We start from the raw sequence: 21444 nt of genomic DNA, 5'->3' as shown, positions 1-21444 counted from the left end.
TCCCATCAAGAATCACTCCCATCAAGAATCACTCCCATCAAAAATCGCATCAGCTAAAAGTCGCTCTCAGCACCGTTTCCCACTTTTCAAGGCCGGACGATCTACGACGGGTCAGGTCACCTTATTGGTCACCGTCACGAAAATCCTGCCTGGACGGGTCCTGGCATTGGATTCGCGAATGAGGGAATCATTCAGACAAACTGCCTACTTTTAACATATGTCTCGTGCAGTTAGAAACGAGCGCTTTGAATTGGCTCATCAGTGGGCATGTGGAGGAACCTTTTGCGTAAAGCGACTTTACTAAATACGACTCTAAGTATGGCCTACGAGAGAGCTTTGAATCGACCGAATTGATAATGTGATAATTGCATTTCCCAGTGGGCTGCTATGGCTCATGCTTTAGTCTATCTACTGTGCAAGTCTTGGCTTCTTCAGTCCCCATGGGAGATGGGAGATGAATACTGGTCCCTAGCACCACGTAGAGGTGCTTGCACATTGCTAGAGGGGCTTGGTTTCGCAGCTGTCTCCTGCGGAGACTCTTTGTGTCGCAGATGTCCCTGCGGAGACTCTTGTTGTCGCAGATGTCCCTGCGGAGACTCTTGGTGTCGCAGATGTCCCTGCGGAGACTCTTGGTTTCGCAGATGTCCCTGCGGAGACTCTTGGTTTCGCAGATGTCCCTGCGGAGACTCTTGTTGTCGCAGATGTCCCTGCGGAGACTCTTGTTGTCGCAGATGTCCCTGCGGAGACTCTTGTTGTCGCAGATGTCCCTGCGGAGACACTTGGTGTCGCAGATGTCCCTGCGGATCCTCTTGGTAACGCATTTTTCCTTGCGGAGAACTTATTTGACGCAGCGGTCTCCTGCGGAGAACTTGTTGACGCAGCGGTCTCCTGCGGGTCTCAATTGTCATCACAGCGTCCCCCTGCGGAGTTCACTTGGTAACGCAGCGCCCCCCTGCGAAGCACTGTTCTTATGTCACTGGGCTTGGATCAGCAACAGCCGTCGTCACGGAAACCTCAGGCCCGAAGGTCAGAGGCGACACACCGCGGCCGCGATGTGTGAAGAAAGACAAATGGATCGGGGGAGGAGCCTGCTTTTATGGACTTCAGCTACGCTTTCTCGCAGATACCAGCAGTGCAGGTTTCTCACCGAGGACGGTTCTGGCGGTCGATGCAATGTCCCCACCGGTCCTGAACCATGAGCTGGACGATGCTGTCGAATGGATCGCCAATCATGTCGCGGCAGACAACACCGGGACCGTTCATTTCGAGCTGGATGGTAGTATTCCTGACTCACAAAAAGTGCTAGTCGAATCACAAAATTGGCGTAGTTGCAATCGGAGGGCAAAGAGCTGGCTCGCCCATGGTTCACAGTCGTGGTACGGTGACCTCAGAGAAGTGACTCAGAATGAAGGTCCTCAGCATTATGCTGCGCGTGAGAAAGTGCCATGGTGGAGGGGTGTGGTCAGGCCATTGGTCTACTTTGAAGGGGCCCGTCGAATTGCGTGCGGCTTCCATGTCACCTCCGCTTGACTATGCCCAAGCTCTGGCGGCTTATTGTGAAGTACTGAGGTATACTGCTTGACAGGTTTTGTCTTTGCTGCACATTGAGAGAAGGCATGCCTACATGATTGCTATTCAAGGGTATTCCTCCATACATCCATTACAGGACTTGTGCAGAGTCCCACGAGTCCACATATTCTAAGGGCTGATATTATGTGACCAAGATTGGCAGCGGAGAGGCTGCAGAGAGCTCTGAGCTCTTGGTGGTTGTCAATATACTCTGAATATGGCATTACTAGTATCAAAAAGCCCATGGCATATGTATCAACTTAGTGAATAACTGTCTCCAATTCTCAACTTTTGGCGTGACGCACTTTTGTGTCTTTCGTAGAGTAGTGTATGCCCAGCACCCGCCACTTGAGGAGCGGTGCTTTTTGCTGGAACGGCCGAAATGTAATGGAAAGCGATTCCAAGGACGCTGTGGAGAGTTTTCGGATGTCGCACAAAACTGAGCAATCTCTCATTCACCATCATTCTCTGAGGGCTACTGGCTTTCCTCGCTGATCATTCACTGTCGTTCACTCAACGTTGAGGCATCAGAGTGGATATGATGGTCCCACCTCGACCCACGGGCCGCGCCGGTGTAGATCCAAGGTACCCGGTGTTGGCTCAACTTGAACAGCTTGCATTGTTGTGGTCTTGCCACTTTGGGCTGCCCAAGGTTCGCATTCTGTTTGAAGAGCAACGGCAACTTTCACGTTTCCTCCAGGGCGTGTATTATGTGCTGTGTTCACTTCTCGTTGTCCGTCCATACAAAGGTTGTAGAAGCGGAGCGAGCAAATCCATTTTTGTTGTTTGTAGGTATTTATTTTTCCGCTACTTAATGGGTGAGAGAAAAGTCAGGAAAGTAGTCAAGTCAGGAATTAAAACGAGGACCTCATGGTGCTCGCCTCAACTTTCACTTTTCAACAAGTATCTGTCATTCCAAATATTGTTGATGAAGCTCCTGTTTGCTCATCCCCGTTGAGTCAACTGATTCGCGAGTGAATAAAGTTTACGACCTCATTCGGTCATCCCTAATTTGAGTGACCGGGACTCGTACTTTATTTCAAGGATAACTACCAAATTTCATTCCGCACATTCTTGGGACGCCTCATATTTGCCCATCGCTGTTGATTCAACTGAATCCGCTGGTGAATGAACTCTGGTCTCTCAATTAGCCACTGCTCTACTTTGTTGGTGGCATTTTCTGGCCGCAGTCTACCTGAATCTTAATCCTTGTCAATTTTTTGTCATTTGGTCTTTGCTGCTCCTGTTTGCTCACCACTGGTGAGTAGCCATGTTGCTTGAGCGCAGAAAACCGCTTGCTGGTATGCCGTTTTTCCTCTTGCCTAGAAATAATCAAAAAGTCTGACAATTTGCCACTCTTGATCCAAGCGAAAGACAAGGCACTCCGCCCTGGAGGGTATAAATATGCTCCCACCCGTCTTGCTTGACTTTCCTCTTGCATCTCTCCTCGCACATGTCATTTGCGAAGATTGACTTTGATCTCTTCTTTTGTCTATACTTGTAAGTGTGCCCAGCCATCAGCTCAAGACTATCTTTCTCTCACTGATAACACTCTTTCTCTAGGACTGATATACGAGGACTTCAATACGTGAGTACCACCCTTCCTTAGTTAAAGCTTACACTGACAACGTATATCACTCGGTTTCGGCTAGGCTTCCAATAGATCCACCGTGGCACGCAAACCCTCTACCAAGGTGAGGTGTCAAATTGGCTTGATCCATGGAAGCTGTACTATGTCCTATCTAACGATCTCATAGTAGAGCTTCTCGAACGGTCTGTGTACAGTCAGATCTGAACACATTCGATGACAACCATGACTCTCTACACCTGATACATTACGGTAAAGCCTTTTTATACGGTAGGCCCAATAACAACTCCATGAGGTCAGTCGCTGATCAAAAGAACTTCTATCATAGGGACCTCCTACAGAAATGTGTATGGGTTGATACATCACGAATACCGGCGAACGCTGAGCGTGATCCGTATCCCTCGATCCTTGTTTGAGTCTATGTACATAGAGCTGGCTTATCTTCTGTGGCAGACATCTTCACGCCCCCCTCCCCAAGTCCTGGCGTGGGCTATCCCGGATGATGGATGGCTCATGAAGCTTTCTACCCTCTCGATCTTTGACTCGGTAGCAAAGGCCCAGTTTTCGGACAGAGCACCCATCATGCAACGAAGACCAAGGCCGATTTCACCTCGAATACAAGAGACGCACTCTATATTGAAGCGTCTCTAGCCTTGCGACTTCGCTTGCAAGACCAAAAGACGCTATAAAGAAGAAACAGTTCGTCAACCACATCAGCGATGAGAATGTGATGCCATCAGGTACGTAATTCATATCGGCTGATCTCGCTCTTTCCCATCCGGCTTTTTGCGCTACATTTTCCAAATTAATCCGCGCCTAGATGGTTCAAACCTTCACGGTATAGAACGTGGGTGAGTGATGGCACTTCTTAAACAATTCGCTAATAACAGATCATTGACCCTTCACAGAACCTATCGATACACCGGCAGTAAGCCGGTGTGTACGCAATACATGGCGCGTGCCACTAAAATGAAACGCAAATCCAGGGCCACTGCAAGGCTATATCGATGGTTTCAACGTCGTCCGCCCACACTCCATCTGATCCAGCTTTCCCAAGACGAATAACCATTCATCTGTCTGCAATCAGTCCTTGCTGATCTAATCGTGCTCCATGTTATTGAATGATGGAACTAGCCCCTCGTCAACCTTGTTAGCTTCAGCACGGAATGGGTTGGCCCGTTTCGCCAAGCAAACTCAGTGTGAGCTCTAACCCATCATTTTTTATGTATATTGGGAAAGCTTTCAGCTGACACAATCGAGCTCCGTACATTCAATGGGCATACACCCCACAGCCACGAAAACTAACCTTCATATCTCAAGCTACGGATTATCGGTCATTTCAGAGCTCCGAGGACTGCGTCTAGTTATGCAGCCATGTTAAACGACTTCTTGGCTGGCAAGGGTTGCACTGCCGCCTGTTTTAATATATATCAGCTACTTTCGGCATTGACAAGAGTATCCCCACCCATGCTGACCTATCCTTATTCCTCCTCTCTGGGTGCTAATATTGCCTATAGAGCGACTGGTTACCGACACGCTTCCCAAACACCCACTCCATGCGTGTATCAGCTTAACATACCCTTCGGCGCCTGCTCTGGATACCTAGTCCCAATCGCACTACGAATCTACTACAAGAAGCGCATTACCCACATTATCCAACGTGGCTTTGTATAGCGTCCTCCCCTCCCCTGAATTTACATTCGTATAGCTGACTATCGTTCTAGTAGACCTCTCACGTCGATCGAAAGATTTTTTACCTGGTCCCTGCTCATTCCATTGGCAATGCCGTCGTCTCTTGTCAAGAGCTTGGTTTTAAGCGGCATTAGACGCGAGGCCTGCTGCAGTCAGGCTCTGGAGGTTAACAGTGGACGGCTAGCGTGGCTCCCTGTCTCACCTCACCCAAGTCAACACCTACACGAAATGAACAGTTTATGACAAGACCTGCTGTTTGATCCGCATTATGCATTCCGATGGCTGATCTCCATTGTCATTAGACAAGGCCACTTTGCATCAGCGTCTTCCGCCTCGGTCATCTGTGATGGTGCTGAAGAGACATGTTCTCAGCACGCTGTGAGCTAAGCCTGTTCAATGTGGGCTTCACATTTATCTAGCGGCAGAGCTAGTCAAGAGTACTACTTTTAGGCCTGTGGTGGCCATCTCGCTGTCGCCATGACCACTTATGATGCGTCTGCGGTATAATTGGTCGTCGGTTTGAAGGGGTGATACCCGATAACACATACTGCGAGAGGATAAGCTGGTTGAAACTCGACTCTCAATATGGAGATCTGAGGAGCCAATTCCAATGATGCAGCTCCGTTCCAGCACCAGCATCAAATCACCATATCGTGTCCATGTGGCTGCGTGGGCTTTCTAATGGGCCGAATTATGAAGCAACTTCGAACATAAAGACAGTGCCAACCTGTCCAGTGCCTTGTGAATCTTCAAGACGGCCTACGTTGACGGAATCAGACTTGGGTCCCTGTTCTTGGATGGTCCGACGCGCCGCTGACTACTTGTCACAGCTAACTTCGCGTGACGTCATTTCCCAAACGCGTCTCCCTGGGATGAGTTCATCTGACAAGTGAGCATCGATGCATGAGCGTTGAATTTCCACGACGATTGGATCGTTCTCATCTGCGCTTTTCCAACGCATGATTCTTCTTTATATTCTCTTCTTGCTGGGGCTACACCAGCTCACGCTCTTGACAATCTCAATGTTCGTGAGCGCAAAACCGTGTCAGAGAAATAGAAAGGAGGCCAGCAGGGAGCTCCAATGGTCCGAGCAGTGCTCTAGGGATGGCAAATTGGGCCTTACACACCCAAGCTAATTATGCAATCAGACTTGCAACCAGTCTTGTGAGCGCTGCGTTGACATGGATGCGACGTTCAACAGTGGGATCAGCAGCAGGGTCAACCAAAAATTTGACTTCATGAGAGGTTTTCATACATGACGGGGGCAGCATCGCCTTGTGGGCGCTCACCGCGTCCCCGAGGCTAAAGGCCAGCTAGTCCGACTTGAATCGGAGTAGCTCCCAATCACAGATTCGCCCTGATGGGCTTTAGTGTTGTGGTATTTGAATGAAACTACTCGCTTAGCTTTTTCGTTTAGAACGAAAAGGTCGGACTCTACCAGCTACACATCCACTATCGCGAATCATAATCTTTGGCACGAACACTGCCGGGTGGGCTCTCGGGGGATATTCTGAGGTTGCTTCCATGAACGGTATTGGCCGCGACCTCAAAGCTTGAAGTTATGGGTTTGACACTAGATAATTATCTAACAGATGCTGTCTGGCCATGGGTGCCTGTATCAGTCAGATATTACTTGTTTACTATGCTCCAAAATGACCTCGGTGGTGGTTTCACTGCGGCAAATATCGGTCGGAGGAGAGGCCAGGCAAGAAACTCACTTTTCTACTCATAGCGGGTGATTCTACTATGTGTGATGCACGATTTCCCTATTTGGGTCTACAGAGGGACCTATTGCCAAATATCCACTCCCATTCTGGCGTGTTTGCGAGATCTCCTTGTGGCCAGATGGCTCTTAGTGCATGTTATGTCACAACAAGAGATTATTGGGGAAATTACCTGCCCTTTCCTAAGGTTAAAATGGAACATCTTGAAATCAGCTTGGCTCTTCGTACAGATGCATCGGGATTCACTCCGATGGTGCGGCTCCGTTCCTGTTCGGCACCAACCTGGAACCACAACAGGTTGACCCGGCTTCCACATTCAACTCCCGCCCAGGGCCGGAGAGGGCCGACACCCGTAGGGTGGCCCCGTATACCGAAGGCCCGCCCGAACCAAGCGCCACAACCCCCGGAGGGAAAGTCTAGAATGGTTTCCGCGGGCACATTGGGAGCGGACAACTATGGACACGTCCTACCTACTTAAAGCCTCATATTCCTACGGATGATTTGGGAATGGGGGCCTTCCAAGAATCAACCTGCAGGTTCTGATCAAATGAATCTCTCCTCACAACATCGTTTTAAATCTTTCAAAGTGGGGATTTGGCACCATAGAACGAGGTTGATTCCAAACAGAGCCTTAGAGTCATAGAGCCCGTAGGCTTAGCGTAGGACCTTTCACTACGATAACCCGCGCGGCTCGGACGGAAACATTGGACGTCGCCACGACACGCCTAAACACTGAATTTCACTTCCTGAGATCTGAATAATTGACTCTTGTCGAATTTCCCGGACAAGAGGATTGGAAAAAGTCCCAAGACGACGTTAGTGGGTTGATCTTGCCCGTCGCCTATGGGAGGCACCCCCGGCAATTGGAAATTGCCTCGCCGACCCCCCTGAAGGGGGTCTCTGGGGGGACCCCGCCCCCCGGCTCGAGGGCGCTTGGGCAATGAATCAAATCCGGGCGAGGCCACAGTTCGGAAAAGTGATTCGATACCAAATAAGTAGCATTTATGCCGATGCAATGCCTATATCTTGCGACGATCAGAAGAAATATCGCATTCCGGAAGGCTGACTTTATATATCGACGCGTCAACAGCGGTGGTCAGTGGGCCAAGTATGGCGAGTTGACACATCCACGCGCGATGCATATCTACCACGCGTAACCTCAGTTGCTTATTGGAATCCCTGGCGTTGTCGCTCAACCCCAATCTTGAGAACACTTGGATTGATCTCGATATGTCGTATCTAGAGTGGTGTTCGACTTCGTTCCCATTTAATTTGCTCTTGCCGTGTTAGCCCCTTCCCTGAGCAATTAAAAAAAAGGAGGCCAGCATGGAGCTCCAATGGTTCAATAGTGCTCTATGAATGGCGAATTGGGCTTTACACACCCAAGCTAATTATGCAATCAGACTTGCAACCAGTCTTGAGAGCGCTGCGTTGACAGGGATGCGACGTTCAACAGTGGGATCAGCAGCAAGGTCAACCAAGAATTTGACTCCATGAGATGTTTTCATACATGACGGGGGCATATTGTCGCAGCATGGCAAATTTTTGGCTTCCGCCGCGTTCTTGAAGCTAAAGGTCAATTAGCTCGACTTCAATTGGGGTAGCTCCCAAGCGCAGCTCGCCCTGATAGGGCTTTGGCGATGTGGTATTCGAACTACCGACTCGCTTAGCATTTTCGTCTAGAACGAAAAGATCGGGCTCTACCAGATACCAATACACTACTGCGGGATAAAACTTTTGGCACGAACGCTGCCGGGTAGGCTCTAGCGGGATATTCTGAAGTTGCGTCAATGAATGGTATTGAACGCGACCTCAAAGTTTGAAATCACGGATTTGACACTAGAGACTTTTCTATCGGATGCTGTCTGACCATGCTGAGTGCCTGTATCAGTCAGCTATTACTTGTCTACTATGCTCCAAAATGACCTCGGTGGTGGTTTCACTGCGGCAAATATCGGTCGGAGGAGAGGCCAAGCAAGAAAGTCGCTTTTCTACTCATGGCGGGTGATTCTGCTACGAGGGATGCATGATTTTCCCAGGCGGGTCTACAGAGGGACCTATTGCCAGATATTCAGTCTCATTCTGGCGTGTTTGCAAGATGTCCTCGTGTCCAGATGGCTCTCAGTGCATGTTATGTCACAACAATAGATTATTGGGGAAATCGCCTGCCCTTTTCCGAGGTAAAATGGAACATCTATCGGCCTATTTGCCATCATCGCACACGAGATCTTCCGTACGACGCCACCTTTCGCCGTCTGGTTTCTGATCAAGATCATTCAAGCCGAGAGGACCAGCCTCAAGTGCTGGGAACAAGGTTTGCTTTGACGGAAGGCAGCCTATTTGTCGTGGCGGGATACAACTCGATGGTGGAAGTGCCATCGAAAGTCGGCATGTATTGCTCTATTCATCGGTACACCTAAAGCACGGCGCAGGCTCACCACGGGTATTTCGCTAGCGCAAGAACGGCTGACTCACTCGCCTCAACGATACGACTCAAGAGTTTCCTAATCCAAAAAGAGGACGAAAGCAGATGTGCGAGACTGACCGAAGCACCACAAACATCGAGGCCCTCAACAATGATCGAAAAAATTTCACCTTGTGCCCTCCGCTTCAACTCGAAGCTCCTGGTCGATTTCTGGTCCTTTCTTTTATCCAAGATCAATTCTCCCTCTTAAAACCACCCGTTTGATTCCTTCGAAATCTCGGTGATCGACGGAGTGGTGGACGTGGGAATTGTATTCGGACTGACATCAAATGCCGAGCTAATAGCCTCACTACTCTAGACAGCCAGGAAAGCCTAAGTTGTTTTTTCAACTCACCCATGGTAAGCTGCCAGTGAGTGTCTCAGAGGATCAAATATCGAAACACGAGCAGTGATTGCCAGCGACCAAGACGCAAATACCAGCCCACGATCAGGGACCAAGGGCATATAGGCATATATGACTTCGAACTAGAATATCATCTATTGGGCAAATGCAATGGGCAGACATGATGCTATCTCACAGTTGCCACATGGTGAAGCATGTAGAACCACTACAGAGCGGCAAGACATCGCTGCGATGGTCATTAGTATTGAAAAGTTCTCATTTATTCCCCTGCGTCTTGACTGCGGATACCAAATAACCAATGCTGACTGAGCCCAGATCCGAAACACTGCGTCGTATGTCGAGAGGAGGTGCATGGAATCCTCGAGGCCATTGTCACCGAAAGAGACGAGTCAAATGTGGTGCTGTCGTCTCAGCCATCTCAGTCTGGTTACATGCACTCGCTCTGGCGAGCAAGTCAGGCCAGCAGCCCTGTCCTGTCGGCCCAATCCTTTCTCCAAGCGACTCAGCCATTCGAAAAAGGTTGAGCAACACAATAAACCTACTAGGAACGGACTCGATGGGTCTCATAACCCTGTGATCCACTCTGTATTGCGTGATGCTATCAATCCGTCAAATGAGGCTGTGCGACCGGAGTATGCCGTGACTTTGGAGATTGTTCTTTGGCGAAAATCGGCTTATGCAAGTCGACTTTCCGAGCTGGAATCAACTCACCTTGTGCTTACTCCTTGGAGAAGAATCAATTCAGTAAGTTGTCAATTCAGTTCAAAGGTGCTCGTGGTATGTGCCCGTAGCACATTCAATTCTTCATAGAAGGCGCTTACACGGCGAGGGCAAGTGAAAGGCAGAAGGTGTAAAACACTAGTCCAGATGCGGAATATCTTGATCAGCCCAAATGCTCGCTGGACTTCGTAAGACTAATAAGGCCTCTTCGTGGCTTTACGGTAGTGCTAACAACTAGCCGAGGTTGCGGGTAGTAATATGCATGACGGGTTCACGCCTTGCCCCGTCATTCTTCTCCTACCGAGCACCGCTTTTGACGCCTGGATATCTGAAGTCGGCCTTCTGGAATGCGATACCTCGTCTAACTGTCGCAATACACGCTCTTTTCACGACGGGCCGGGGATGCCTGCGCCACGTGTGCACAACTGCTGATGAGTTGGTATTACATCACTTTTCCAGAAAAATCGACCTCGCCCATTAGGAGGATGTCCATCGCCCATGCCCATATTTGGTTCATTCCTTGAGCGCCCTCGAGCCGGGGGGCGGGGTCCCCCGAGACCCCCCTTTACGGGGGTCGACGAGGCAATTTCCAATTGCCGGGGGTGCCCCCCATAGGCGACGGGCAAGACGCCCACATTACTGCGGTCCCGCCATACCTCTGCATACCATTACATCTATCATCCAGCGATCATCAATTTGCGCAACGTATAGAATTCGACAGTATACGCGCTTCAGCTTCAGATGTGTCGACCAGTCCCCTTCCCGTACTGGTGGCTGGTAAATAGACAACAGTCGCCTTTGGCCTCAGCCATTCAGCCAAGTTAATTCAGATACTTCACATCACCTATCAAGCTCTCAGCAACAAATGCTCCATTTCGGAATCAGCAACGCAATTTCCTCTCGTCCCTTTGGGATATTCTTGGTTATCAATGTTCAAATACTGGGGATGATGCGACCTTGACCGCGATGGCTCAGCGGGCGGAAGACTAAGGCCCTTTCTCGATCATCTGCTTGCACACGGCTAGAATCGATACAGGCGTCTTCACGTCACAAGTCGATGATATAGTACTGAGAAGTTGGAGTGGAGCCCCGACATACCTTCGAGTAGTCGGGCACGGCAAGGCGACGAAGCCGGGAATAGAGCCTACGTCCAAGGGGATCTTCAGAATGCTAACATCCTTAGGCTCAATCAGCGATTTCCGATATATCGAGCTCAATCGCTCGGGCACTGCACTGAAGGTCGCTACAGACAGGCTCAAAAGCTGATATGCGACTTGGTTTCAAGTGCCTTGATGAAGCACAAGCTTGGGAAGAGTGGCCCAACGTTATTGATTGAGGCGTGATATTTGCTCCAGTTGAGAGCATGAAAGATGGGGGCAAATGGAGAATGGCCGGCAAATCTTGCCCGTCGCCTTGGGGGGCACCCCCGGCAATTGGAAATTGCCTCGCCGACCCCCATAAAGGGGGTCTCTGGGGGGACCCCGCCCCCCGGCTCGAGGGCGCTTGGAAAATGAATCAAATATGGGCATTGAGTACATGCATCATAGTTTTAAGGGTGGGTCTGATCAAACCAATAAACGTATCCCACAAGTTCAATCCGTTGCCATCCCATTTCACTTGGGATGCGGAAGGATCTACCGGACGACTTTACGACAGACTGTTGAACACCACTGGGGACCACCGTTCGAAAAGGCGCGAGTAATAATCCAGATTTACGCTCGAGAAATTTGAAAAACCACTACGACATCACTATCAAGAAGCATTTACCAAGAGGCTTACATCTTGTTGCACCAAATATCATTGATCACACAGTATCTACTACAAGAAGACTTCTTCCATGCTGTTTGATCCGTGAGCGGAAGACGCATGGCAGTCTACCTTGCTTCAATGAGCTGGGCTGACAAGGTCCAGGTAAGGATCAGTATCATTTGGATCTGAAATAGTCAGCCACCGTATTCTTTCTGTGCAAGACAGAACCCACCTCTAGCGCAATGTCCCAAGTCTTCCATAGAGTGCCTAGCACTGCAACTGCCAGTAGGATCGCAAACAAGGCTGACACGCAGAAAGAAATGATTCGAAGGCGAGTTCGGGCTTGAGTTGCCTGACCAAGAAGCCACAGATACCATGTCGTCACCATCAAGTAGTCAACGGCGAGAACGAACAGACACACCGGGTGAGCTGCGGTCGGGCGAAAGGCTCCAACGACGGAGCTTGCTATCTTTGCCAGGCTGGAGATCACGGCGTATAATTCATATGTTCTAAGTAGGGCAAATGGGGTAAATGGGTTCTCGCATTGTTGAAAATGGACCCGGAGAAACTAGAGTCAGCCCATTGCGCCAAACTGGTGACTCCTAGACATACCACTTGTCCGGTGAGAAAAGCCGATGTCATCCACAACAGCGTTTGACACCAGATTGCATGGATCCCGCCCCAGCGAAGACCTGAAAGTACAACGAAGGAAATACTAGAGGCAACCGATAAAGCAAGGTCGAGGTGGTAGAAATGCCAGGGCCGTTGGAACCGAACTATCAGGGACAGCCTCATGGTACTAGCCAGAGTGAGAGCGGACATCAGGATCGACTGGCCTTGGTCTTCCGAGATCATTTTCAATGCATGGCGAACGAATACGTAGGCGAGGCGAGGCAGTCTGTGTTACTTATGTACATTGAGTATAGCACACATGATCCTCCCTGGGTAGTATTTATATCTACGACCTCCGCATTAAAGAGAAAACTATTTTGTGGCGACGGATTGTCGCACCTGACTTTCTGTAACTCAGAACCGGGATCGTCGTTGCGGTTTCTAGGGAGGCTATAGGAGGCTCCCAGGACCAGGACCAGTGTCTCCAGGAGCGGCACACGGGTTCCCAGAGACAAAGGGGCTCCCAGGATTAGCATCAACCTTTCCCAGCCTGGCAAAGATGATTCTGCCATACGAGAAGCCCTGGGCTCGGTCACAGTATGTTCAAGTCGGGGTACCTAAGCGCTATAGCGTGTTATAAAGCTTTGCCACCCCTCCTGTCAACCTACATCAGCTCTAATACTACATATGAAAGATGCTTAGCGACCTCCCAAATGAACTCTTGCTCTGGATCTTCAAGAGCCTTGACAAAAATGACATCGTTAATATGATCGCTTGCTGCCAGAAAACTGCGACCATTGGCGCGACGGCTCTCTTTGACAATCTCCAGGGCGATGAGATGCCACCCCTTCATCGAGCCATACTCAACAGACGACTAGACATTGCACGACAGTTGTTGGATCTTTATCAGGTAAATCCCAACTCCGAGTACCATGGGATGAGCACGCTTCTGCTCGCCATTGAGATGAGCTACCCACAAGCAGTTAATCTCATGTTGGAACATCACTCACGGCTGTCTATTTGCGACTTTCAAGGTCGAGGGCCGTTGTCAATCGCTGTCGCAAAGGGCACTTTTGCCATCGTTGAAACCCTGTTGCAGTACCCAGCGCTGGATGTCAATGGCCGATGCACCGATGGCATGTCCGCTTTGATGTACGCAGTGGAATACTCGGAGCACGCCATTCTAAGCCATCTTCTGACCGATCCCCGCGTGAATGTCAGCATCGAAGATCGCCTTGGGCAGAATGCGCTACATTCCGCAGTTCGAAAAGAAGACCATATCTCAGTGCAGATCCTAGCCCGAGACCCTCGCTTGGATGTCAATTGGTGCAGCACCCACCGAAATACGGCACTACTTCTCGCGGTCAAGACCCTCAAAGGGAGGTCGTCCCGACGGGTAGTGGAAGCCCTACTGCTCAACCCAAAGCTTGACATCAATCACCAGGATTCTAGGGGGCGCACGGCGCTGTGGCATGCGGTGGACCAGCAGAATGAGGAGCTAGTGCAGCTGCTCTTGGACCAGGATGGCCTCCGTTTGAATGATGCGGACGGCGGGGCTGTTACCCCTCTTGCGCGAGCAGCGGAGCATCAAAGCCCTCGTTTACTGCAGATGCTTCTGAGACAGCCGAAGATATGTATCAATGCCATGCCTGGTCCGGCTGTTCCACCGTTATGGGCAGCGTGTCGGGCGGGTTCGCTCGCCACGGCTCAGAGGTTGCTGACCCAGAAAGCTATTCAGATCAACGAGAAAGCCCCGTCTGGAACGTCACCCCTGCATGTGGCCGTGATCAATCAACACTTGGGTATTGTGTCTCTTCTTCTCGCGCAAGGTGAAATCGCACTGAATGAGGTTGGGCCCTTGGGCTTCACGGCCCTCATGTTTGCTGCTGCAAGCGGGTATACTGCATGTGTTGAAGGGCTGTTACGACACCCGCAGATCGATCTGAAAGTGAAAGATGCGTACGGTTACTGCGCTTTCCGCTTAGCGATACTATATAAACATGTTCGGTCGATTAATCTGTTACGCAGTGCGTTCGTGCGGCAGACAATACGAAAGTTAGGCTGACCATCGGTCTAGCTTTGCCAAGACTGAGTGGGGGAGAACTAGAAAAATTTAGTAAAAATAATATTTTGCGAGACTGCTATATTCTCCGTCTAGGTTCAGATGACTCAGAAATTGCTAGGCAGCTCAGCTCAGCGAGCACGGACGTTAGCCAACAGTCCACTGGAAAGTGCGGTCCGCTCAATCACTGATTTTCCCGGTTCAAGGACACAGTACTTGAGTATAATACCGTAGCACTGGCTGTCACAGGGCTCTATTGTTCTCTGCTATTTGAGCGTGATATGAGCGTGATCTGCCGCGAAACAAGATCCCAAAGCGCCGGATAGGAGCCTCTGTTCTAGCTTCACTAATGGCCCGCCCTCCGTCTAATGCATCGAGTGTATACAGTCGCTCGCCAGATACACCAAGACCACACTCCTCAAGGGCTATGCCTGTCCCCGTCTGGGACGATCTTCCCGAGATTACACCACTGGACCATCGGATCTTTGTGGCGGGGAGAACGACCATGGCATTAGAGACGACAAAGACACACCTCAGTACAGCAAAGAGCGTGGCACCCCCGCCAGACCCAATCACTGAGAAGCGGAGCCAGCGCGATCAGCAAACTCAGGAGAATGAGTTCTACCGCACCTGTTGCGTGAATTTCTGCCATCTAGCGACAGCCGTGGTTGACATCACACAAAAGCTTGTATTGGAAGAACACTTCCATTCCGACCAATTCGCCCCGATCAATGCACGCTTGTGCCGGGCTACATTGGCTCTCTGGGCAGCCTTGGACGCATCAAGGGTGGAGGAGGACAGGGCGGAACGCATTTGGATGCAGGAATTGGATATTCCGACAGCTTCGGAGCCATCTTCCGCGTGGATCTAGGGGAAATTTGGCGTCGTATACGATTGAAGGCCGAGCTGGTCGAGTCTTTGTTATTGAGATCTGAGATTGTTCAGTGAGATGTGACGGGCGAGGTGACAGCCCTGGATGAGAGTGGCGAATGCGTACATTCGTTTCAGGTGACGATGTGAGGGCCAGCTACCCTGGTCTGACGACCAGCCCTGACGGTGGCAGTTGGCGGGCCAGGCTTGTTGATTGGCTTGCTTTAAGAAGGCGGTAGCAATCACTTCCGGATGGCGACTGACCAATCATGGTGGCTTTTTGGGGTTCAACTTGGCAACCTCAGTTGAACCCCCTCTCGGGTTCCCCCCCAACCCTGGACCTACGATTACACCGTTCTCCTTCTTGTATGTGGTCTGTTTACATCGAAATTCTAATTAGAAAGTACGAATATTCATCCTCGTTCAACTCATTTGCCTAATAAATACAGTTCTGCCCTGTTTATTGGGTTGTAAAATTCCTCAACATTAAGCCATACGAAATATATATCTCTGACTTCAGGCAATCATAGTGGTATAACACATCACGATTTCTAGCAAATGACAAAACCTCGATCTCCGAATTTGATCGCGACTGCAGATCTTGCAGATCTTCCAGAGCCTCTGAGGCACCTGGGTATAGATATCCCGCTGTCACGTAGTCTGGTAATCCCAAGGTTGGTCAGGTTGGTGGAAGGCGGGCCACGTGGAGACTCCGTCACTCTGCGGTCGGCCCGCGCCCGGCATCTTCCTAATGACCTCAAACAGCCGAGGGAATTGGCCTTTCAATATAGCACCATGGCCTTCTAGTCTAGTCATATTCCAACTACTTCCGGCTCTGTGGGTGGACGTGGTATGGTCGCTTCATGCCGTCCCTCTGCAGCCTGGCTTTCGTGTTCTGACCTAAGGGGAAAGACCCAAGGCTTCCAGGGCCTTCAATCAAGACAGCTTCGCGCTAATTGCGCGATCAGCATCCGGTTCGACGTGAACGTTGCATACTGCAGGAGGGAGCAGCCTTTGGTGTCGCGCTGGCTCACCATCGATTGTGGGTGAGAAACCAACAGCTCAAGGATCGCGTCGCGTCTGGGCTCGAAGCCACCGTACGTCTTGGCAGCGAGAAGCAGTGCGCTGTCCCCTGCAAAGTTGGACCGATCGACATCGAGAGATCTGCTTTGCAAGAGGATCTGAACTGCAAGATGATCGTCGTATATCACCGCCAGATGGAGCGCAGTGTGACCTTGGCCATCTGTGATGTGAACATCGATTCGCGGGTCACCCAAGAGGATCTCCAAGATCTCGTGCTGTTGATACTCTAGAGCCGTGAAGAGCGTGGGCTGGCCCTTCGGTCCGCTGCTGTTGACATTGATGCCGTGCTGAAGGAGTTGAATCACGGCTTGCACATCTCCCCGAGCAATTGCAAAGAACAGTGCATTCTGAATAGACAATCTGCAGCAATGAGCAGCGGGACGCTCTTCGTATGACGGCGAAGAGCCTGCTAGAATGGGTAGTCAGCACCCGCACTGACACTGGAATAAGATGACCAACCGATGGTATGGAGGTGGTGCGACATCTCCGACATATAGTGAGAGGCTGTTTCGGATGAAATGATAGTGGCGCCGAACAGACTTACGGATGGAGGAGCAATACTCGACCTTGGTGGTCAGTATTTATAGAAGCCACTATGATAAGCATTTCATTCCTCTGGCTGATTCTCTACTTTACATTTGAGCTAGATGGAATTCGGTTGGGGTAGAATCACGGAAAATGAGGCCCGTGGAACAGACAGGCTGTTCCCAGGAACTCTTGTGCTCCCAGGAATCTCCATGATCTTCCTGGAGCCCTGCGTTTGCGCGGAACGCCATGGATTCCTCGCATTTTCAACAAAGGCTTCTCACAGCGGGCCAATCTCTTTGCGTCTAATGTGTAGGCTAGTTGGTGCAATCCGCTGCCTCGATGGACTGGAATGCCTGCAGGTAGTCTATTAGAGCAAGTTGGACCATGCAAAGGCCCCGCTCCTGACTTACCCTCTAGCGTACATTCCACACTAGGCAGGAGCCGGAGGAATTATAAAAAGCTAGAAGGCACTCAGAGAGCCCAGTGATAAATTCTATGCCTACTACTTGTCTCATCTTTGATTGTCGATCTACATTACATTTAGTCTTTTCGCCATGTCTACCTTTTGGAACCCAGTCAGCGTTTGTGAGATTGGTGAGGGTCTGGCCCACCAGGCTACCTGCTGCGGCATCACAGAGCGAGGTGCTCGCTGTAAGAATAGGATCTCTGCGAAGGTGCTCAAGCAGGGAAAGGAGAAGCTGAGAAGCCTTGCTCGAGCACCTATTCATGCGCAGACCCTGCAGCCGATTTTGCACAACATTGCAACTCATTTCCTGTGCTCCAGGTGGCATCGAGATCGGCAAGCTGACCAGGTTAGTCGACGCTGGTATGATGCCGCTGTTCGCAATCAGCTCGGCAGCAACGTTGTGCTGGAACACGCGGCCACGCTAAGCCATGAGGAAAGTGACCTGGGCCAACCTGCAACCCATCAGTTGGACCATGGTGTCTCATATGATACCAGTGAGACTGAGCGCGAGCTCCCGCAAGCAATCCAGCCTTATGTATCCCCCGCGATGCTGCGTGCAAACAATGTGCCGTGGGCTGTCTCGCCGGCACAACCCGCCATTGCGTCCGTCGCGAATATTTTGGCAGGAATTCAAGACCTGGAATTACACTGCCTCGCTGTGAGCCATGATGTGAACGACATCCATTGTACCTTTTGCCTGGCGGAAGATGGAGACACGACCGATGAAAATGTGATTCTCCGATGTCGACAATGCCACGCGCTATCGCACCTGTCCTGCATGGAACTCTGGCTGGACCAGCGTGACACAGGCTTTGGCACCTCTTGTTGTGTTTGGTAAGTTCACTCGCTTCAACGTTATGGAGGGAGGATTCTGACAATCAGCAGCCGCAGTAATGGTGCTCTAGATGCCCTCATCCGTCCAATTAGGCGTCGGACCGATACTGGTTCCGCCAGCGCGTCGACGGTAGACCGCAACATAGGTACGGTGCATGATTGCCGGCTAGGAAACTCCTTGCCCACCGAGGATACAACGACTTCTCAGGGCCGCATTGCTCGGTCACCCCGTGCACCAGCACGGCATGAACAGCCCCGTCGGTCGGCGCGGCTGACGCGGAATGTCGATAGCACTGCCCCGCTCCGACGTTCGACAAGATTGGAGAATAGCCGACCGCGAGGCTGTGAGTGATAGCTTGACTGGTCGAGATGGTATTGATGGATACCAGATTTGTGTGATTGAAGTCGTAGGTAATCTTAGTCTACAATTGAATTGATGATTTTCGAGACTGATGCTCCTTTTTCATTAGCCTGACAGTTGGCTGCATGCACATTAGATCGATTTAGTTGGAGAGATTTGGGCGTTCGGAGCGAGAGTGATTACATTTTGCCTTGTCTGGCCTTGTCTAGGAAGAGGGCTCCCGGGTACTCTTCCAACGCGATATCCAAGCTTGAAGGATTTTGTTCTAATATTGGCTCAGTAGTTGGGACTCCCAACAATTTAACGCATTTATAGGAACATTGGAAACGACTGGAACAAGATAAATACAAAATGCGCACTTCTCCCAATGGTAGAACCGGGACGCGTTGAAAATAAACATGTAGAGCGGGGAAGCGATCTAGGAGCCTACGAGCTCTCTGCCATAGCATTTATATCTTTAACGGTTTCATGATCAATTCACTGCTTATAAAATGAAGGCCTGAATTCACCCAAAAGACAGCGCAGAATTCTTGTCCGCCATCCCCTTGGAAATGCCCCCAGATGATCTTCAAAAATGTCCAGTGGAATTATCACAAGGTGCAGAGCACTCAAAATCTCAGTAATCAAAATCATCCACATAGAAGAAAAACACGCAAACCAGAACCGGAGCTGCAACTATCTGGAGAGCAGCTTTACTTCCCTCATAAGCCACATTTCCAACCAAGATAATAGGAACTGCAGCAGCCATTACAGTGGCACCAACTGCAAGCTTAAGCCCCTTTACGACCTTTTTTCTCAATCTTCTGCTCCGACGAGCAAGATGTGGTGTTTCAGGATAGGATGAGGTTGTTGGTGGAGGCACTTGAAAAAATCTCTCTGCGGAGGTTGGCCTCGACGGGTGGGAAGAAATATCCAGGGGAGAATCCCTGATGCACTCTGCATAGTCTGGAGGGGCTTCTTTCGGTACACACGCCATCTCGTTGATGATCAAAGGACAGGCCTCAAATTAGAACTGAGGGGTGTCAAATTCTATACAGGTCAAAGTCTGGAAAGAGGCTAAAAGTCTAGCTTAGATAGTCGCGGTGAAAAGAGTAGCTAGTGAAGATCTCCCCAGTGTATTTATAAATGACTCGGGTGGTGAAATACAAGCCGAACCAGGTAGGCCACAGGGGGACCGAACAAACCTTTTATTGGGTCTGTAGCTTGTGAGGGAGAGTAGCGTATGGGCTGTTACTTATCAGCCGGAGAATGGTCTCAGAACCAAGACTTAGAATACTAGGTGCTCCAATCCCGCTCCTGGGATCCAGATGATACATTCTGGGAGCTTGTCCGATCCTGGGATTATTCCCACCGTTCCCACGCGCAGTACTATCGACCGGTTAGGCCCGTATACCAGGCATAGTTGTATGGATAGAATGTAGATCTCAGGAACTATCTGAATAAAAATGCTATAAAGGATATCACCTTGCAACCCAGATGACTATAAATATCAGACTAGGACGTGGTCTCTTGCAAGAAATCTGCCTCTTTCTCGTTTGTCTATCGCATCCGCCCGCAGCCACGCCATGTCTAACATTCAATGGGATCCTCTGACTACCTGCGAGATGAATATTCCCTCTCAAGAGAGCAGGACTTGCTGCGGTCGCACTATCAAGGGTGCTTCTTGCAAGAGCCGTATTACATTATCGGTGGTCCAAAGGGGCCACCAAAAATTGATGAGCCTAGCCAGACGCCCACTGGACTTGGCGACCTTGGAGCTCTGCCTTCGTGATATTGCAAAGTGCTTCTTGTGCACGAGTTGGCACCAGAGCCGGCAAACCGATGATGTTGCTCAAAGATGGTATCAAGCCGCTGTTCGAAACTCGACGCCATTCAGTGGTACCGGCCGTTCGCATTCACCGCCGATAGCGCATTCGTCTTCGAGAACCTCAGTCGTTCAGACATCGGAGCTCGATCCCACCGTCCAGTTATGTACGCCCAATACACCACCCCACATGCCTGCTACAAGCCTGCCATCTCCGAGCATGGGGTCGTTTGTCACAGCTGCAACACTCAGATCAAACAATGTCCCGTGGAATATCTCGCCTGACCATCCCGCTTTCCTATCGTGCGTCACCAATATTCGGGCCGGCGTGCAAGGCATAGAGCTTCATAGTCTAGGCCACAGCGATGGTTTCACCGATATACACTGCGTCTTTTGTCTGACAGAAGCTGAAGGAAATTCACGGGAGACAGTGGTCCTATGCTGCATACAGTGCGGTGCTTTGTCACATCTGGGGTGCATGGAATGGTGGATGAAGAATAGGGACAGAGGTTTCAAAAAGTCCTGTTTTGCTTGGTGAGATAAACTCTGTGCGCTTAGTTGACTATTACTGATTAACAAGAATATAGTGGCAATGAGGGTGCCCTAAAGGCTTTCATTCGTTCGAGCGGAGCCTTAGAGTGCGGGACGGGCGCATGCGCTAGCCATGCCACCTCAGAAACGGATCCTTTGCCTACCCACATAGCAAGAGCCGTAATGCCCGATCCAACCGCTTGACATCAATTTGGTGAAATCCGAGGTCAATTTGCTGGTAGTATAGAAAGATGTGACCGGAAACAGCACAGAACAGCACTATTGAGAGCATGGAACTGTGGGCGTGTGCATCCCGGACTGCTAGTAGAACTGTGTGATGGGCCATAGTGCTACTTTCCCGCAGACAGCAAATTCATTTGATTTGACAAAGACCCTAGTGTAAGAGCTTTAGTGCGGCCTGGC

The 21444-nt window shown here is 50.4% G+C and overlaps 7 protein-coding genes across 7 annotated transcripts; 5 read left to right on the top strand and 2 right to left on the bottom strand.

The window, feature by feature from the left end:
- Nucleotides 1–385: 385 nt before the first annotated feature.
- On the bottom strand, nucleotides 386–1263 carry N7478_010511 (uncharacterized protein; the record flags this gene model as incomplete). Its single annotated transcript, XM_056926725.1, has 2 exons — nucleotides 386–797; nucleotides 1148–1263. The coding sequence occupies 2 exons, from the start codon at nucleotides 1261–1263 to the stop codon at nucleotides 386–388; spliced, it is 528 nt and encodes a 175-aa protein (XP_056776095.1).
- Nucleotides 1264–9794: 8531 nt separating this feature from the next.
- N7478_010510 (uncharacterized protein) lies at nucleotides 9795–10255 on the top strand (the record flags this gene model as incomplete). Its single annotated transcript, XM_056926724.1, is given in 3 exon segments — nucleotides 9795–10145; nucleotides 10163–10178; nucleotides 10212–10255. The coding sequence occupies 3 exon segments, from the start codon at nucleotides 9795–9797 to the stop codon at nucleotides 10253–10255; spliced, it is 411 nt and encodes a 136-aa protein (XP_056776094.1).
- Nucleotides 10256–13176: 2921 nt separating this feature from the next.
- On the top strand, nucleotides 13177–14547 carry N7478_010509 (ankyrin repeat domain-containing protein; the record flags this gene model as incomplete). Its single annotated transcript, XM_056926723.1, has 1 exon — nucleotides 13177–14547. One exon carries the CDS (start codon nucleotides 13177–13179, stop codon nucleotides 14545–14547), a length of 1371 nt encoding a protein of 456 aa, XP_056776093.1.
- Nucleotides 14548–14893: 346 nt separating this feature from the next.
- Nucleotides 14894–15415, top strand: N7478_010508 (uncharacterized protein; the record flags this gene model as incomplete). Its single annotated transcript, XM_056926722.1, has 1 exon — nucleotides 14894–15415. One exon carries the CDS (start codon nucleotides 14894–14896, stop codon nucleotides 15413–15415), a length of 522 nt encoding a protein of 173 aa, XP_056776092.1.
- Nucleotides 15416–16346: 931 nt separating this feature from the next.
- Nucleotides 16347–16981, bottom strand: N7478_010507 (ankyrin repeat domain-containing protein; the record flags this gene model as incomplete). The annotated part of the gene is made up of 2 exons (XM_056926721.1): nucleotides 16347–16903; nucleotides 16957–16981. The coding sequence occupies 2 exons, from the start codon at nucleotides 16979–16981 to the stop codon at nucleotides 16347–16349; spliced, it is 582 nt and encodes a 193-aa protein (XP_056776091.1).
- A 598-nt stretch (nucleotides 16982–17579) lies between these two features.
- N7478_010506 (uncharacterized protein) lies at nucleotides 17580–18677 on the top strand (the record flags this gene model as incomplete). The annotated part of the gene is made up of 2 exons (XM_056926720.1): nucleotides 17580–18325; nucleotides 18377–18677. The coding sequence occupies 2 exons, from the start codon at nucleotides 17580–17582 to the stop codon at nucleotides 18675–18677; spliced, it is 1047 nt and encodes a 348-aa protein (XP_056776090.1).
- Nucleotides 18678–20251: 1574 nt separating this feature from the next.
- On the top strand, nucleotides 20252–21225 carry N7478_010505 (uncharacterized protein; the record flags this gene model as incomplete). The annotated part of the gene is made up of 2 exons (XM_056926719.1): nucleotides 20252–21024; nucleotides 21078–21225. The coding sequence occupies 2 exons, from the start codon at nucleotides 20252–20254 to the stop codon at nucleotides 21223–21225; spliced, it is 921 nt and encodes a 306-aa protein (XP_056776089.1).
- Between the last annotated feature and the right edge of the window lie 219 nt (nucleotides 21226–21444).

This window comes from Penicillium angulare (genome assembly GCF_028827245.1).
Source record: "Penicillium angulare strain IBT 27051 chromosome Unknown utg000007l_segment0_segment0, whole genome shotgun sequence".
Lineage (NCBI taxonomy): Eukaryota > Fungi > Ascomycota > Eurotiomycetes > Eurotiales > Aspergillaceae > Penicillium > Penicillium angulare.
This window is presented reverse-complemented; position numbering and strand designations above follow the sequence as displayed.